At 54.4% G+C, this 18,127-nt stretch overlaps 2 protein-coding genes across 6 annotated transcripts in view; both read left to right on the forward strand.

The window, feature by feature from the left end:
- Positions 1-8,386, forward strand: part of ZC3H18 (zinc finger CCCH-type containing 18) — a 60,520-nt gene extending 52,134 nt beyond the window's left edge. For 4 of the 5 annotated variants that reach the window (XM_077830893.1, XM_077830892.1, XM_077830897.1 and 1 more), the window contains 5 exons: positions 478-632; positions 1,288-1,487; positions 2,922-3,018; positions 4,723-4,819; positions 7,436-8,386. In XM_077830893.1, coding sequence (XP_077687019.1) covers positions 478-632; positions 1,288-1,487; positions 2,922-3,018; positions 4,723-4,819; positions 7,436-7,640 — 754 coding nt within the window. In that variant the 3' untranslated portion in view covers positions 7,641-8,386. The remainder of the gene's footprint in view (positions 1-477; positions 633-1,287; positions 1,488-2,921; positions 3,019-4,722; positions 4,820-7,435) is intronic. The other variant, XM_077830895.1, reaches the window with a different exon arrangement.
- Positions 8,387-14,549: 6,163 nt separating this feature from the next.
- On the forward strand, positions 14,550-17,153 carry IL17C (interleukin 17C). The gene is made up of 3 exons (XM_077831433.1): positions 14,550-14,567; positions 15,284-15,600; positions 16,904-17,153. Exons 1-3 carry the CDS (start codon positions 14,550-14,552, stop codon positions 17,151-17,153), a joined length of 585 nt encoding a protein of 194 aa, XP_077687559.1.
- Positions 17,154-18,127: the final 974 nt, after the last annotated feature.

Here is an 18,127-nt window from a genome sequence, read left to right on the forward strand (position 1 = left end):
ACCTTATGGCCTCTGGAATGTAGCTCTTGAATCGCGGGCTTGGAGAATCCATGTCTTTTAAAGCTTCCTTGGTAAATAAGTATCAGGCAACTTGTGTATCAGGCAGCGTGAATGATATGGGGACACTATTGACCTGAACTATATCCCTGAAACGTGTAGTCCAGGGCTTACCCTAGTTCTTGCTTTATTGATATCTCTGGATGAATAAGCTGTATACTTGTCTCTGAGTATAATATTACACTGAAGGTTTTTGCTGTCTTGCATCTGACCATACGTTTGAGGGGGGAATGTCATCCCTGCCTCAGGAGAGGCAGACAACAGTCTTATCTTGCCCTGAGTACCACTCACCTTTGCAGCCCTTGTGACCGCTCCTCGGTGCGGCGTGAGAATTGGCGAGCAGGCGCGTGTGTGAATTCGAGAGGCCCTCGTGGCGGTCTCCCCGGGCGGAGGTGGTGAGCGCGTCTGTCTCTTTTCCAGGTCCCTGAGCGTGAGCAGCGTCTCCTCCGTCTCTAGTGCCTCCTCCAGCAGCAGCTCCGTACGCAGCGCAGACTCGGAAGACATGTACGCCGACCTGGCCAGCCCAGTGTCCTCAGCCAGCTCCCGATCCCCGGCCCCCGCCCAGCAGAGGAAAGGTAGAAGTATCCAGCTCTGAGAATGAGGGAAGGGGGTGGGGCAAGATCTGCAGAGAGCTCACTTGGTGATATGGCAAACAGCATGGAACCCGTTACACAGAGGTAAATGAAAGTGTGGGGAGCAACTAAGGTTTGCTATAGATTGGGAGAGTCCAAAGGCTTCACCCAACGGGTGCTGAGAAGGCAGAGGTGACGAGCTTGAGCGGGAAGGCTTATGCATCATTTCTGTGCTGTTGTCTGTGTCTGCCTGTCTGAGAAGGGGTCTTCCTTTCCTCACAAACCCTGTATGTGCTTTGGTGCACGTTCCCCCAGCATCCTTCCATTGCCCATCCTCTTTTCACTCTCGCTCCCCTGAGATGATGAGCCAGTGCAGCTCTCTCTTCCTGGGGGGACTAGTATTTCCTCTCATAAACTCCCCATTTGCTCATTTGAGACCCCATCACGGTCTGTTGCAAGAGCTTCTCATTCCTTGTCTGCTAATATGTTAACTATTCTCCCCTGGGGAATTCTGGCTTCCCACCGGTTTTAATCCGGGCGCCGTCGGCTTTGCTAACCAGCATGGGTCCCTGCAGCACCTTCCATCCTTTGAGCCTTTCTTTTTAAAAGGCAGGGCAGGATTTATTGCGCATCGCTGACACTAGAATTCTGGTTTCAGCAGGAAAATCGAAAAAAGAAGACAGTGTTAAAGAGGAGAAACGGAAACGGGAGGTGCCTGCCCAGCCCCTGAAATCAACAAAACCCACACAAGCGAGTAAATCGCAGCAGCTGCTCCCACCCCAGCAGCCCCCACTGCCCCAGCCTCAGCAGGGGGGGTTCAGTGCCCACAAAGAGATCAAATTGACGCTGTTGAATAAGGTGAGAGGTGGGGTGATGGCTCTCGGAGGGCTTTTCAGAGCAGGGGGAGGAAGGGGCCATTGCTGGCTCTCTGGCCTATGGAGGAGAGTTTGCTGCCCTCTTGCTGAGGAGAGCTCTGCTGGGAATGTGTGCAGTTGCTTCTGAAGTTCTCATGATTATGGAAAACGGTCAAATGACAGAACCTGTTAGGCAGCGTACACTATGTCTTGACTTCTGGCTGTGCTGGAAGCTTCCCTGGGGCACATTCCTCCTGCCCCATCAGGGGCTGTTGCCCGCTTTCCCTGAGCCACATTCTTTAGGCCTGTGGCCATATAGCACCTTGGCCTGAGATCTCAGCGTGAGAGCCTCCTGAGCTAGGCAGGGTCACACGCGGTGCCTTTCACTGCAGATTCTCCTGCCTCTGTCTGAGCCTCGCCAACCTGCAGCCATATGGAAGCGTGATCTCTACGAGCTTGACTCGTGTTGCATAAGGGTGCTGAGCCTGCCTTGGGAATGAGCTCTCCTTAGCCTGGCTGGCTCTAAAAGTGATCACTGAAAGAGATTAAAATGGGTCAGTGCATGAATGTGGAGACCCCAAAGGACTGTCCTGCAGAAGGTGGAGTTGGTGTCTTATTAGGTGTGACTCCCTCGTAGTTAGTGCTGGGCCTGATACCCCAGCATGCCGTTAGGAGAAAATATGCTCCTAGAGTTTGCCATCCTTTGGCTGAGAAGCTCGGTCAAGATCCCGACCACATGTGGTGGTTCACCCTCATGGGGCTTCATGCTGGAGGAGGGCGTTACCCAAATGACCTGGATAATTTCAGTTGGAGTGGTCATTTCCTGCTACCCTGAATTCTGCTTGCAACATTCTCCCGACTTCTCCTCCCTCGACTGCAGTGAGGAGTGTTCTGTGTGTGATGGGATTCCGACAGCTCACTTGTTAAGCAAGCTAGGCTCCTCTCTGGTGAAGGGGACATGATAAATGACTTACTAAATGTTACACAGACCCTGCCATAATGTGGAGGTAGAATCCCCTTTCCCTTGTATTGGGGCGTGTTCTAGAGAAAAACATGGCCCTGTAGACCTTGTTAGTACTCGTGTCATCATCCTGAGCCAAGCCAAAAGAGACCAGACAAAATGCAGCTTTTTACTTCCTGTGATTCGATGTAAAATGCCCCGTTAGCAGAAACGCAGTCTGACCTCTAAGAGCTGTTCCTGATCATTGTAATGGCACATGACTCCAAGGGATCACTTTGCTGTTCAAGTGGCTTGTACCCGGGAAAGCAGTTTACCAGCCTGCTGCAAGGAAACCTCCTTAAGTACTGGGGCAGTGTGTTCCACTGGTATGGAAGCATTGCGATGCCCATGACAAAGGAACAGCGCCCAGCTGTGTCAGTTTCCTCCCTACGGGATATATATGTATCCGAATCTATCATCTGTTTCCTTCCATTTCAGGCGGCTGACAAAGGAAGCAGGAAGAGATATGAGCCAGCAGACAAAGACAGACAGGGCTCTCCTCCAGCCAAACGGGTTAACCTGTCACCTGACAGAGGTGAGGAATCTGAGAGATGCAGTGATAGGGTAAATGCTCTCTGGCATGGCCTGAATGCAGCTCTGCGGGCAGCAGTTTAACTGCTAGGGGAGGTCATTTGGTCATGGGGCGGTCAGCAGGTTAGATTCCAAGGGATCGCTGCCTCTGCCTTCCATTAGCTGGAAGGGTGTGTGCCAGAAGTTCATTTCTCCAAACCAGGGCTGCATCTTCTCCAATAAAAACAGGGGTGTTTGTCATGCTCTCCCACTGGCGAAACATGGTGGGGAGGAGGAACTTTCATTTACTGTGAGGTCAACCCCAGGGGGCGAGTATAGCACTGGCCTCCCCGGCTACCTTGTGGCTATCAGTGCCTGGTCTCCCACTTTGGATTTTACAGCAAGATAATTATCTTGCCTCAGTTACTTGCTGTACAATCCCCCACCTTCCTGTACTATGCTTTAGTCTCCTGGGAGTCCTGGGGAAACCTTCATCGCAAGCAGGCCTGCTGTCCACTCGCTGCCTGTTACTGATGCAGCTGTTCGAGTCAGCAGGTTTTAGAAACCCCCACATCTCCAGCTCTCTCCCCGCTCGTGGTGTTGCCCTTTGCTTTAAAGGCATATGAGGGGAGCACAGAAGGTTGAGGGGCCAGAACATAATATTAACCCTGCTTAATTCCTGTGAAACAGATACTTCCATACACTTGTGTGTGACAAAATCTAGGCTGGGATTGTAATAAAAATACACCATGACTCCAGTCTCTTTCCTTTCTCTTGTAACTTGTTAGCACTGAATCCTAGCTATTTGCATACTTGTCCATTAGCACCTTTATAGTGGTTAGGCCCTGTAGATGCAACCTGTCGGAGAACCAGCTATTACCCTGCTTTCTTTCAGCCTTGGCTGTTGCTAATGCAAAACAAAGAAGCAGGCAATGGTGGAGGTGTTGCAGCTTTGCCTTGAGTGTTGTACAGAAGCTGGCTGTGACACGTGATGGTGTTTTCCCTAATCTCTCACTGTAGGCATATTACGTTGGCTGTGGCTTGGAGCCAGCAAAAATCCTTAGAGTGCTAATAACTCTGTCCCATCCCACTGCTGAAACGGTGACTTGGAGAATTCGGCTAGATTTAAAATCACTAGGACTCAGTGAAACAGTGCAGCTAGACCAGATATTCATGCCTTCAGCCAGCTGGGAAGCAAAGACAGCCGTTTTATCCTAGTTCTTGGATTGCTGGATGGACATGGGAAAGGCGGGCTAAGAAGCACGGCTGTTCTCATCCTCCCAGTGCCTGACTGCCCGTGAAGGAGAATGCACCGAACATACTGCCTGAATACAGCAAACCTGTGTTGCTTCACCTCTCCTCACGATTCATGTGTGCCTGGCAGTTCATGGGCAAATATAAAGGTGTCCCAGGGGCTTGTGAGCCAGTGGAAAGATCCCTCTGGAAGGCACAGGGTATAGCACTCCCTGCAGTTCCCAGCGGAGGGCGAGAGGGCAACACATTGTGCATCACACACTCCTAGGTTACTCTTATTCCTCACAAGTGCAGTGTCTCTGCAGAGCTGAGGGAGTTTCTTGAAGTGCTGCAGCTGGACCTTTCCTTTCCTGATGCAGCCTGGCCCATCTAGGGAACGGCTGTGTTTAAAGTGGCGAAACGGTACTGTGTGCTCTGGTAACACACCATGGCTTATGCAAGGGCTGAAACCTTTTGTCTTTATGTTCTGCAATAGGTCCTCGCGATAGGAAACCTGCTGGGAGAATCTCTTTACCCAAACAAGATCGGCAGAGAGGCCAGAACCCTAAACCATCTCCTGCTCAGACAGACAGGTCAGTGCGTATCCCGCCATCCATGCCCACCTGTGACCTGTTATCTCTTGGCCAGCATGGTTTGCAGAAGAGCAAAATCCTTGGCTTGTTGGCTAGGGAAAGAGCTGTTTGGCCAAAGACCTGTGGAGGAAGTCCTCTCTTTCCCTTCTCTAGCAGTCTCACCACAGAGAGACGTAAGAGCCTCACTCATGGTTCGTTGAAGAAAACTGGGAGGATAGGGATGTAATTGGACGGTAGAGTGGCTTAAGGTAGTACTGAGAAGCAAGGAGTTCTCTGCCACTGCCCTGACACCAGTTGCTTCACCCAGACTCAGTTTCCCTGCCTCTGAAATGGGTTTAATTCAGACATCTCATGTAGTGCACATTGAGATCCTTGGATAAAAGGTGCTGTAGACATGCAAAGTACTAGCAGTGAAGATCTTGACTATATACAACTACTTCAGTGTGAACTGCAGCCGGTGGAGTTTGCTGGGCAGAGCTCAGATTGCATGGAAGCCAGTGGGCTCCCTGTGCCAGCTGTCCCATTGTGGGGTCAGTCCTAGCTACAGGTGCTGGTTGTGACCTCGTCTCTCCTGGCCGGTGTGCATCATTCCATGTCTCTTGGCTAATCTTGCACAAGCTGAGCCACTTAAAAACCAGAGAAGGCTGCCAAGATGTGGCTTCTGGTAGGAGTTAAAGTGAATGACCCTGATTCCATCTACGCCCATCCAGGCCTTGGTCTCTGGTGCCAGCTTGTTCTCCTTCAACTGAAACAGAGCAAATGCCACCTTCGTTGCATAGCAGAACCCAAAATGCAGTGCCAGGGGCCTCGTTGCCTTAGTGAGCAAGGACCACGCTGTGTCAGCATGGTTTCTGTTGGAATGCCTTGCTCAGCGAAATAGGGAGTGTTGTCTCTGGTACAGCTGAGATGGCCTCTGTCCAACTTGATGCTGGTAGGAGCCAGGTAGGGTGACCAAACAGCAAGTGTGAAAAATCGGGACGGTGGTGGGGGGTAATAGGAGCCTATATAAGAAAAAGGACCCAAAAATCGGGACATCTGGTCACCCGAGAGCCAGGTAACACTGCTTTGCATTTCTCTAGCAACTTCCCTCAGAGATCTCTGTGGACATTGAGCCAGTCTTGTCCAATGCCTTGCCTTCCTATGACATGGGGTCTTTGCCGATTGGGACACCGAGGCACAGAGAAATTGAAGCTTGTCCAGTGCCCCACAGGAAGTGGGACAGAGCCTGAAATAGAATCCAGGTCTCTCACTGCTCAGTCCTCAAGCCCGGCCTTCCTCCTTAGACTACCAGGAGGTTATATTTCTAAGCTGTAACGGGGAACCTGAGCATTGTTACCTGCTTTTTCTGGAGCTGGCATTGCTAGCTCCTAACCCTCTTCCACCTGCTCTAGTTTGAGGGTTTAGTAACAGTATATGCTGGGCAAGGGAATCACAAGAACCCTGAGCTTGGGGACTGGCCGGGGTAAAGGAGAGGCAGGCAGAGCTCTCCCGGAGCTTAGTTTTGAGGTTTTAAATGCTTTTCAGTTCACATTTGAACAGCCTGCCCCTTACTCGGGGATTAATATCAAAGGGCATCAAGTGAGGAGTTGCTGGGTTTAAGGAGAAGGATTACCAGGCTGTCTCTGTAACCTGGGCTATTGAGTCTTACCACTCATGTGACATGCCGTCAGATTGCCAGAAGCAGCTACACAAACGGTCACAGATCAGTCCCAAGTGGCACTAGTGTGACCCCACGTGACAGCTGCCAGAAAGAGGGAGGTGAGGCTCAAATTGCACCCCTCCCGCTGAGCTTGGGCACTGCAGTCAGCTGCACGTTGTGCAATTCCGAGGACTATAGACGCTGTTCGGCAATCCCTGGGAGGGGGGGCGTGGGAGGGTTGACAGCATTTCCTGGCTTCTGGCTGTCATCACTGCCTTACCTAATGGCTGGGGGTTTCCTCTGGATTTTTATGGCCCCAGTAGGTGGGAGCAGGGAGGGAGGTGGAGTGCAGTCCATAAAACAGCAAGCGTGTGACTCGCCTCTTTGAACTCCACCTCTGCCAGGTCATCTGGAAAAAGCCAGGCAGTGTGGATGGTTAGGTGGGGCAGCTGCTGGGACAGCCGAGTTCATTCAGCACGGGGATTCTTTGGAGCCACCAAGCTGTGCAGTATTTAACCATGTGATTTCCCCACCTCCCCCTCTTTTTTTGGTACAGTCATGTGTTGTCCCTTATCTCAAAGCAGCTTGTAAACTCCTTGCGGGAGGGACCATGTCTTCCTGTGTGTCTGTCCCGTCCTAGCATGCTGGAGCGCTAACCTAGGCCTCTGGGTTGCTACTGCATGAGCGCGGTGGATTTAACTCCACCGTTCCTCAGGTACTTTTCGGCTGGGCTTGCCACTCCAATCCTAAAACTCGTTCATTTCAGCCAGCCTTTAAAGCAGTGGAGCAACTTCCTCCAGCAAAGAGCTGACTGCTTCATTAGTGTTTCTGCAGCACGGGGAAACGTGCTGTGCTACTTAACCCCTGCTGCTGTTCGAAAACCTCTTGATCTCGGAGCTGCACGTGCAGGAGCCCCCTCTGTTACCAATCCGTCCCCCCTTACCGCGTTGTGGCTTTTTCTCTCCCCCACCCTATAGGAAACGCCAGCTGTCGCCCCAGTCCAAGAGTTCCAGCAAAGTCACAAGTGTACCAGGCAAAGCAACCGAGCCAGGCCCAACAGCTGCAAGTGCGAAATCGGGCAAGTCCAGCACGCTGTCGCGGCGGGAGGAGCTCCTGAAGCAGCTGAAAGCTGTGGAAGACGCCATTGCTCGTAAACGGGCCAAAATCCCTGGGAAAGTATAGTCCAATGTGCGCAGAGCTCTGTCTCCACCTGGATTCGAGACTCTTCCATGTTTTTATAAATAGTATACAAGCGGCCACTCTGGATTTTGCAGTTCTGTCTGATTTTGGCTGCAATTCTTTTTAAAAATTTAAAAAAAAAAAAAAAAAAAAGTTTGTCAGCTGAAAAATCCCACAGACGAGACGACTCACTCTGGCTCCTAACCCGTACGGTGGAGAGTCGGGGGGTAATCCCCTCTCTGCATCAGCCATGCAAGACAGACCGAGCCGGCACCGAGATGGAGGCCCACACCGCCACGTTTTCCCTGTAAATTATGCACAGAGGACTCCAAATTCCAGCCCTGTTGGATACTTTCACTTTCTCTCTCTCTCTCTCTCTGCCCTGCCCTGCCCTCCCCTCTTCGCTAGCCATAAGTTGTATTCTTCTAGTTAGCCTAGCTGTGTGTTGAGTGTCTTCAGCAATGCAGTTCTATATACTGTGTAACGAGAGAACCGAAAACCGCTGTGAACTACTGGCAACATCATCTTCTCTCCCCTGCCCCTCCCTCCCCCAGGAACAAAAAAAATATATATATATTCTTGACTAAAGTCTGATTGGGAACTATGACCTGTCTTTTATTTTAAGCATCAGATTGTTTTAGTTGATTTAAAAAAAAAAAAAAAAAAGCCAAGGTATTGTTGGGATGTCTGTCTGAGGAGGGTCTTTTTTTGAGGGGTCTCCCTGAAATAAAGTATTTTGATAAACAGTTCTTCCTATCTATTTTGTTCTCTTAACGATCCCAGTGTGGATCCCTCACTGTGGTCTCTGGGCACCTGCCCTCTTCTCTTTGGGTGTTTCTTCCCTCTGTCTGTAAGCTCTTCAGCCAGGTTGACTTCCCTGTGTAGTATAGTGCGGTCACGTGACAGAGCCATTTAATCTTCCAGCGTTGGCATTGCTGTCGCCAAGGTTTGTCTGAATGTGAGCTCCTGTCACGGCGGGCTGCTGCTTAATGTTACATTAACATCCTAGTGCTGGCACATCTTGTGCTCTGGAGCTGTTTCTGGAGGCTCCTAATGCCTTATAAACACTGGGCTCCAGCCAGAACTTCCGTTGAAGACCAGCTGTGTTGTTTAACCATGGCAGAACTCCCATCAGGAAGGTAGCACTATCCCCATTTTCCAGAGGGGGAAACTGAGGCACAGGCGCAAAGTGAAATCCCCAAGTTCACAATAGCAAATCCGTGGTAGAGCTTTAAGTGCATCCCAGACCTGATGGTGCTTTGGCCAGTCCTTTAACCTCCAGATTGTGCTTCCTCTCCTGACCCTGCTGTACTGCTTCGAGAGCTAATTTGATGTTACGAACTTAGCATTGTCGGTGTTTGCTGCACGATCAAGTAAGGGGTGAAGGACGTCAGACGAGGGAGAAGCCACCACTACTTCTAGTGGTGAGCAGGGATCCTAGGACTCCATTTGCCAAGGAAAAAGGCAGAATTTGCATTTTTACAGGGAATTTTTTATTTTTACATTTTGTGACAAAACATACCCTAGAACCCCGTTTATCCAAGCCTCCATTATCCGGCTCTCCGTATTAACGGAACCACCAGCAGCCCAGATCTGACCAGGGGTGGGGCTGACCAGCCGAGGCCTGCTACTGTCAGCCCCGGGTGGCTGGTGGTTCAGTTAATACAGAAAGCCGGATAATGGAGGCTCCGATTACCAGGGTTCTGCTGTCTGTCAAAAAAAGGTGTTCAACAGATACCTCTCTCTAAACGTTCAGTGTTTCATTTTAAATGTGGGAAAACATGGATTTTCATGGTTTTTATAGGAGAATTTTGTTCTCTCAGAAAACTGGGATCCCTGGTGGTGAGCTGTGATGTAATGGCAAGTCAAAGGTGAGGGGCCTTTACATCCAAGGCCCTAGTACAGCGATACCTAGGTTTCATTGTGAGATGAAACTCAGAGCTCAGCCGCGCACAGATCCAAAAGAACACACAGGCCAGGAGCAATAATTCAATCACTGGATAGCCCTTCAGCTGGGAAGTGAGAGTCTCCTGCACGTCTGCCACTTTCACCTGACTCTCAGCACTTGTACTAATGACAATAACAAGTATCTTCACAGCGGCGAGATTTGGGGGGAGACACCAGCCTTCTGGAATCAACTCCTGGTTTTCCCACCTTCCCCAGCCCTACGTTAGAGGGTTTGGGAAGTAGGCCTTGCCAAAAAGAAAAGGCCTGACTTGGTGCTTGGGTATCTTGCCTGGTCGTGCCACTGGGAGGGGAGCATGTTCCCGAAGCTGGTGGTGACAGGTGTTAAAGGCATGGGGCTGCACCTTTCCATGTATCTTCAGCCATGGCTGGGAGGCCTGGCTCGCTGGACCAATGACCTCTTTCCCCAGAACAACTGCCGCATTCTTAAACTTCCAGTAGCATTGCTCTACCTTGACTTTCCTAACCTAGGGGCGGGAGCGCATATTTCTGACAGAGTTAGCTGCTGAAACCTTGCCATTTCCTGGGGACGGTAGCAGCCTGGCTTGGGTCAGCAGTGACCTGTCCAAGGGCCACTTATTTAGAGGTCATGAACCTGCTGGTTTAAAAAGGGTTAAGTACAAAAACTGTGCACGCTTTGCAAAATGGAGCATGCTGGCGGCACGAGCTGGATGACTATTTGGGCTTGAGAGTCCCAAGTTAAACGCCTGGTAAGGGTGCACCCCACCTTTGCGACCTGGAATTGCTGCTAAATAGCTCTCTGCTGTGGGCACTGCCGTTTAGAGGCCCTTGTACTCATTTTCATTTGCTCTACGCTGCCTGTCTCCTGGGATCTGGCAATGCAGTCTAACCCCCAGATAAGCCTCCGAGGGGACCGGCTACAAGGATCACTTTGGATTCGTTTCTCCGTCAGCTTGATTCTGTGTGCATGCCCCTAAGGCTTGGTAATGCTTTCTAGCCCTTGCTCCCACGGCACTTTAGAAAGGTGAGCGCACATCCTTCCAAAGCACAGACATCAATGCCCTTCCCCTCCTCCCAGAGCTGGAACTGGACCACGCGCTCTGCAGAGTCTCTCTCCCCCGATGGTATGTAATGGCTGTAAGACATGGAGTCTAACGGTGCAGAAGTCAGTGAGCGGGTGGGCGCGGGGGGTTGCTTGGCCAGAGTGCTGAGAAGCAAGCAGCTGCAACCAGCCAGGCGAAGGTTTGCCGGCCTCTCTGGATAGGCAAGTCCCTTTGTTGGGGTGCAGACGTGGGCCCTTCGCGCCCAGGCATTTCAGAGCAAGGTTCGGAGAGCAGAGGAGGCAGCAAACCCTCTCCCCCAGGAAAGCGGGAGATGCTTGTTTGGGTATCGCCTCCTGAAGGGGGGCTGGGACAAAGCGGAGCAGCTCCACCCCGCCGTTCAGGAGTGGCCGGCTCCCAGGGGTGGCCCTGGGCGCAGAGACCTCGTGTCTGAGCAGCCTGAGTCTATTGATGCTAGGCCTGAAACTCCCAGGGATACTAGGGGAGCCAAACCCTTGCTGTGTCTCCCACAGCGCTCGCTCCTTAGTGTAGCCCCAGCCATTTAAAGGCAGGGTTCGGCCTTGTCTCTATGGCACCCATCTAGCACGTGAATCCAGCCAGGCGACGGCCCAGGGAGCAGCCCACACGGCGATGCCCCTCCGTCAAGAGAGCTGCAGACTGGATGACCTCAGCATGGTTCCCCCCCTCTCCTCCCTATCCTCGCTCCCCGTTCGAAAACTTCTGCTCCCTCATTAGGTGAGATCCCAATCTCGAAGCCCCCCCAGCCCCCCTCCTGCCCACAGAACTCCCTTCTCTTCCCCCTAGTGCCCCTTCAGGCCGCGTTTGACATGTAACGCCTGGAGTGGCTGGCTCCAGCCTCCCGCGCCAGGGCATGTCAGCCAGGAAGTCCCTGAGCTAGCGGCCGCCTCAAAGGCGAGTTTCGCATTCTTTCCATGCTGCGTTTGTTTCATGCCTGCGCTGAGCCTTGCCAAAGGGCCGGGGCCTCGTGACGGCGGAGGTGTGTCTGCCATTGGCCCTGAGGTCGGGGGGGCAAGGCACTGCCTTGTGTTTTAATGTTTGCTCCGATGCGGGCCCTGCTCGCTGCCCAGGCCGCTGGGTCCCTGGCCCCTCAGCAGCTGCAGCTGCTCTCAAACCCACGCCCGCCAGGCCGGCCTTTCACATGTGTGTGGGCGAAAGGTATCACCTGTCAGCCCTTTCCTGTGTTACCCAACTTGGGACTTCTCACCTTGCTTCAGCTCCCCACCTCAGCAGCCACCGAGAAATGGGCCACTTGTTACAGGGGGCGGTGACGTCCTTCGCCGGCTCTGCCGCAAGGGGTCCGGGGCCTCCGGCTTGCTCTGATTAGCTCGGTGCCGCTGGGACCTGGGCGAGGGGCCAGCTCTCTGCCCGCCAAGCCCCACGCTGCTGCCAGCTGGAGGCGCCGGGGCTTATACCCTGCTCCTGCCTGTGGTCACCTGCTGCCTCTCTCCCCGACTGGGGGTGCTGCATTTATTCCTGTAAACAATTCACCTGCACACACAGCATGGAGTGGACACAGACCGGGGACAGGCCCCTTCCCTGCTGGCACCCAGGGCTGGAAACTCTCTGGGAAGCACAGACTCCATTTGGCTCCAAGCAGCTGTCTTTGGCCCAGGGGGCGGGTGGGGGGGTCTCACCTGCTCAGTGGGCAGGTTAATGAGAGTTGCCCCCCCCCATCACTCTGCTGTTCTCCCCATTTCCATTCAGTCAGGGGCCCCAGGGAGTCCCTGCAAGGAGCCGTGGCCACGAAGGTGCTGGGCAGTGCTTTGCAAAAATTCCTAGGCTGCTTCCCCTGCAGAAGTCGGGGGGAGGGGGAGGAATCTTCAACGCCAGGGGCTGGATCTCGTCTCTGCTCTGGGGCTGGAAATAGTCCGGCTGTCTCAGCCCTGCTCGGGGGTAAGGGAAGAGTCGTAAGGACACATCAGCTTGGGGAGGGGGGAGTGCAAACAAAGCCGCAGGCCTATCCCCACAGGGTCTGAGATATGGGGTCGTGGGAGGAGCTGGACAGAAGGGCAACTGCCTGCCCCTTCCCCTGCTAGTGCTGCCCCCCGCTTCACCCTCCAGCCATGGAACTGGGGGTTGGTGCTGCCTGGCAGGGAGACCAAGAGAGAGGCATTAGGAGGCGCCGAGGGAAGGCCTGGGAGTCATGCCTCGCTGTTCCCGATGCCAAAGGCTGCATTTCAATATGCAGCCCTGGCCCCAGGACAGCCCTGCAGTCACCGGCCCGGGGGTGCGCAGTGAGCCCCAGGCCTGCGCTGAGTGAACCTGACGGTGGGCACAAGGGCAAGGGACTGCTCCCTCCCTGTCTGAACCCGTGGGTGCTGGCCCGGTACCTGGAAACCCTGGTTGCCCAGCCCCACTCTCCGGGCAGCGCATGGCCTTGGGGCTCCGGCCGAGTCCCGCCCCCATCACCACGCAGCGGGGCAGGGGGCCGGGCTCAGCCACGCAGCGAGGCTCCAGGCCAGGTTGCCTCCCAGCCGTTGGTGGCATCGGGGCCAGTCCCAGCGAGCTGCAGTTGCCCCGCTGGGCGTGGCCCAGCGAGCTGCAGTGCGGCATGGGGGTTTCCCCTTAATCCCAGGCCAAGCCGGCAGGAGCACGTGACAGCCACGGTGAATGGGTGACTCCAGCGCATGGCAGCAAGGAGCAGCGCCTGGTAAGGCCGGTTTGCAGGGAACCCGTGATCCAGCCAAAAGTTCAGAGCCTGCTTTGCGGGTTGACGTTTCACCCAGTTGTGGCTGCATGTTAACCCTTCCACGGCCGCTCGGGGGGGGGGGGGGAAGGCACCCCATCTCTCCGGCATCTCCCGGTGCTGCCCAAGTGCCCCCTCGATCAGGCAGCCCGCACGTGTCCAACGCTGCCAGTGCGACGTGGTCAGGCCTCGGGGCGTTATCTTTGGGGAGGGGGCTTGACTGAAGAGATGGGGCCTGTTCCAGACGCGGGTTAAGGGCACCTTTGAGGCCTGTGCCAGGTGCCCTTGGACAAGTCACTGCTCTGTGCCTCAGTTTCCCCAGATATGCAGTGCTTTGAACGTCCCGGATGTGGACTGTACAGCGGCATTAGCTGACTGGCTCCCTTTGCCAACTCTGACGCCTACCGCGTGGCTGAGAGTGTTGCCCCAGGGAGGGATTACAGCTGAGAACGAACCGGCAGACCCAGTGCAAAGGAGCTACTGCTAGCTTTTTAATGCCAAGAGCGTTCCCCTCGGGCACGTCTCTTCCTGGAGAGGTGTAAGATGAGCAGATCCTGCATCATCTCATCCTTGAGGCAAGTGTGCCACACAAACCCAGACCCCTCTGCTCTGGGCGCCCACCAGCCCTAGCAGAGCGTCAGCCAGCTCGTCCCACGTGGCAGTCTCCAAAGCCAAGGGGGGAACTGAGCTGTGGGACACACACACCCCCCGCAAGCTCAGCTGGGGCATATCTTCCTCTGCCTCCCGAATCAAACACATGGTCCCTGGGTCAAGCTCCAGAGGGAGCCACATGTGGAGAACAGCAGGGAGATGGCAGCCTGTAAAAAGGACTCCCCCACATTCCCCCAGCTCCCTGCCCCGGGCCACCTCGCCCCTAAAGTGCTGAGCCAATGATTAACAGATTGCAGAATAAAGGAAGAGAGACTCTTACAATCAATTAGCCACTGTCCTGCTCCTGCCCAAGAGGAAGTAGCCGAGGTAAAATGGGAGGAGGAAGAGAGGTTGAGTGTTTGGAGTTTCCAGGTGTGTGTACATCACCTACACGGTCACTATATAAACTCAGGCAGCCAGAGACCTGGCCAGAGAACACCTGTCACTGCACCTACCACCCCTGAGGGCAGGAGCAGCCAGCCTAGGGAGAGCCACAGAAGAGAGCAGACGCTCTGCAGCCTGAGGACGCATCACCTGCTCCAAGCCACTTGGTCTTCCCCCTCCTCCATGGACTCAGCCAGCGTGGTAAGGCGGCTGCCTCGGCCAGCTCTCAGCCAAGGGATTCCCAGCACCTGGGCTGGCTCGGCACCCATGCCAGTGCGGCCCTCCTGGCACGCTGTGTGTGAGGCAATGGCCAGGAAGGCTGAGTGGCAAAGGGGGTCAGCAGTTAAGCAGAATAAGGGTGGGTGGGCAGGTCCATAGCTGGCTATCTCATACTGTAGGGTTGTGTAGAGCTGTGTGTGTACATATGTCTATATATATATACACTGCGTGGGCACATATAGAAGCTCTGTGTGTGTGCATGGTGGGGGGGGTACCTATATACACACCCTGTTTGTGTAGAGCAGTGTGGATACATATATATGCTTTGTGTGTGTACATATATACACACACACTATGTGTAGAGGTGTGTGGGTACACGTATAAGCTGTGTGTTTGTGTGGGAAGGGGGTGTATAGACCTACACACTGTATGTTTGTATAGGCCTGGGGGGAATATGCACAGTCCATTGCGTGACTGTGTGTGTAGATAAAATGCAATGGCAGCTGTGACTGTTCTCCGGGCCTGGGGGGGGTGGGACTGTATTGCCCCAGGACTCAGGCTCATGGGAAAGCCGGCAATGATTGCAGAGGGGAGGGCGTTTTCTGGAGGTGTCCCCCGGGCTGTCACGGGACGTTCCTCCTGGGAAGGCTGCTCGTCTGCAGGCACTTATCTCCCCCCGCCCCGTCTCTGTCCATCAGGGGGTGCTGTGCGCCCTGCTCCTTCTCTCGCTGTCGGCCGGCCAAGCCCAGGGGCGGTCAAGGGACCGCCGCAATCACCACCACCACTGCTTCAGCCAGGAGGAGCTGCAGGCCGGGGAGCTGCCCACCCACTTTGTGAGCAGGACCATGAAGTGGGACCGCTACGCCCCCGTGCAGCTGGTGCCCCACCTGGAAAAGCTGCAGCAGGACGGAGGCCAGAGACGCAAGCGCCAAGTAGATGGTTGCCCGGCTCTGCAGCTCCAGGCTACCGTCAACAGCGAGCCCAACGAGCGCTCCCTCTCTCCCTGGAGATACCGGTAGGCCTGGGCCGCCCCTGGGTGGGCAGGGTTTGCATGGGGAGGAACCTTAGACAGTGAGACCTGGCAGCATTCTGTGCCTAGCAGGCTTGAGTCGGGGTTGCACGGCCTAGTGATCGCAGCTCTCCTGGGCTCGAGGCTCAGCTCTGACCCCGCCACCCAGCGTGACCTTGGATACACCTCTTCCCCTGGCTGTGCCTCGGTTTCCTCTTTTGGGGAGCGGGCTGACGCTAGCTGTCCCTCGCTAGCGTTCGCGCAGCCCCACGAACGCACCGGATGCCGTCTGAACATGGCTGTCGCTGGTCCTTTTCATTTGAAGACCAACCGGCTCCGTATGAAAATCCCCAGTAGGGAGCGAGGGCTGACAGGTGGAAAGGTTCCCGCGGCAGAACAAGGGTTGTGGGTTCTCCCCCACACAAAACAGGAGCAAAACACTCCAGTCCCACTGCTCCCCAGCCAGGGAGCCACAAAGGAACGGACAGTTGCTAAGGAACAACTGATCTGTGGACTCCCCGGGGAGTCATAGGAACCCCCGGTTCAGCGAGAGACACACAGGGGATCTCTGACAGAAAAAGACCACTGTGGCCCTAGAGCAAATCTCCCCAGCTGGTAAATCTCTGCAAGAGAATTGCAGAACAGAAGACCTGTTGATTGTTTACACCTTGTCCATCCCCTGCAGCCAGGGCAGGCTTGGACCCCTCTCCTGGAGCTTAGCGCTGATGCACCATGAATTACTGTCTCCCTTCCTGCCCTGGGAGGGAGGTATTACTGTCCCCATTTCATAGATGGGGAAACTGAGTGCCCAAATGCTCATCGAAACTGTTTCCTTGGGTCCATCCAGTGGAAACAGGCCTTAAATAGACCCCGAACGAATCCCCAGATGGTGCAGCAATATGGAACTATCTACTGAAGGTACTTCCATGGCCCTATCCCCAGCGCAGCTCATGTATTTATCCTCCCGCACCCCTGTGAGAGTTTATCCGCATCATACAGGAGGGCTACTGAGAAGCTAAGTGACTTGCCCAAGGGCACGCAGGACGTCTGGGGCAGAGCTGGGTGAATGGAGACGCTTGGAAACATGGCATTGGGACTGGACACCCGCAGCTCTCACCGACATCCATGGGGGATGGAGCGTGGCCCGCTCCTGTGCCCCCCAGGTCACACAGGGCAGTTTCAAGTGTTCAGGTGTCAGCTGAGCTCTGAGCATGGCAAGGCAGCCAGGGAGGCTGCTGCCAGTGGGAGATGGGGTGGCATGAGCTCTGCCTTTCCCAGAGCCTGGCGTGACCCTTCTCCTCTCCCGCAGCATCGACGAGGATGAGAACCGCTACCCGCGGAAGCTGGCCTTCGCCGAGTGCCTGTGTACCGGCTGCATTGACGCCAAGACAGGCCGGGAGACGGCCTCGCTCAACTCCGTGCCCATGCGCCAGACCATGATGGTGCTTCGCCGCAAGCCATGCCCGCACAGTGCCAGCCCTGGGACCTTTGCCTTCGAGATGGACTACATCAAGGTGCCGGTCGGCTGCACCTGCGTCCTCCCCAGGTCCAGCGGCTGAACACATGTGACAGATGCTGGAGCAGCCGAGCTCCTGTGGAGGCAGCTGGTTTCCAGCATGTTAACCCCAGACCCGCAGTGTGACCATGTCACACAGACCAGTATGTTTGTTTTAAAGCACTTACTTACTATTTATTTCAATTGTAGGCCCTATGGAACCAGTTCCCTGTTATTAGCGAGACCAACCCCAACCAGCTAGCTGTCCTGGGATCTGGATTCCAGCTTGCCACCTGGTGATCCTGAAATCCAAACCGTCAGCTGCCCAGGTTGAGCTGCAGATGCTTTGCAAGCTGGAAATGCAATGAAAAGAGCTGTGAATCCTCATGCTTCAGGGCACCACCTGACTGCCAGCTAGAGGGGCCAGGAAGGAATTTTCTCCTTGCTAGAGTTTTGCACAATTAGGTGCATCTCTTGGGAGGCGAGCAGGAATGTATTTCTTCCTCTGAAGCAACTGGCATTAGCCACAGGCCACTAGCCTGTTGGAGGGCTCATTCTAATGCTCTTGTGTTTATTACAGACCTCATGCCTGGCTGGCCCTGCCTCCTTCCCCAAGGTAGATAGAGGGTGCATGTGACAGGAGGAGGAGGGGTCATATGGAGGTAGGCGAGCACACCCGCCTTGCTGATTGCACACATTGTGCCGGACACTGACTCTGGGTGCTCGCTAACAGAGAGCATGCCAGGGCTCTTCTTTGTGTGGCTACATTTGTCTTTAAAAAAAAAAACCCAAAACGTATGAAATTCCAGCCAGAAAAACCTGACAGTAAAGGCTGCACAGTGAAGCAATGGCAAAGCTGGGGTTGCCTCCATAGCCTTAACTCTGCCCTGCAGAAAGCAGTGCATACTGACGAGCATTGTCCTTGCTGCTTTACTTTGCAGCCTTAAGATGCTCTGTGGGCTGGGGTCTCACATATACTTTCCTAGCAAACCCAAGCACGTTGACTGGCCAGCAAGCTGTGAAGTGGGGCGATCAGCC

This window comes from Eretmochelys imbricata, chromosome 12, assembly GCF_965152235.1.
Source record: "Eretmochelys imbricata isolate rEreImb1 chromosome 12, rEreImb1.hap1, whole genome shotgun sequence".
Taxonomy (NCBI): domain Eukaryota; kingdom Metazoa; phylum Chordata; order Testudines; family Cheloniidae; genus Eretmochelys; species Eretmochelys imbricata.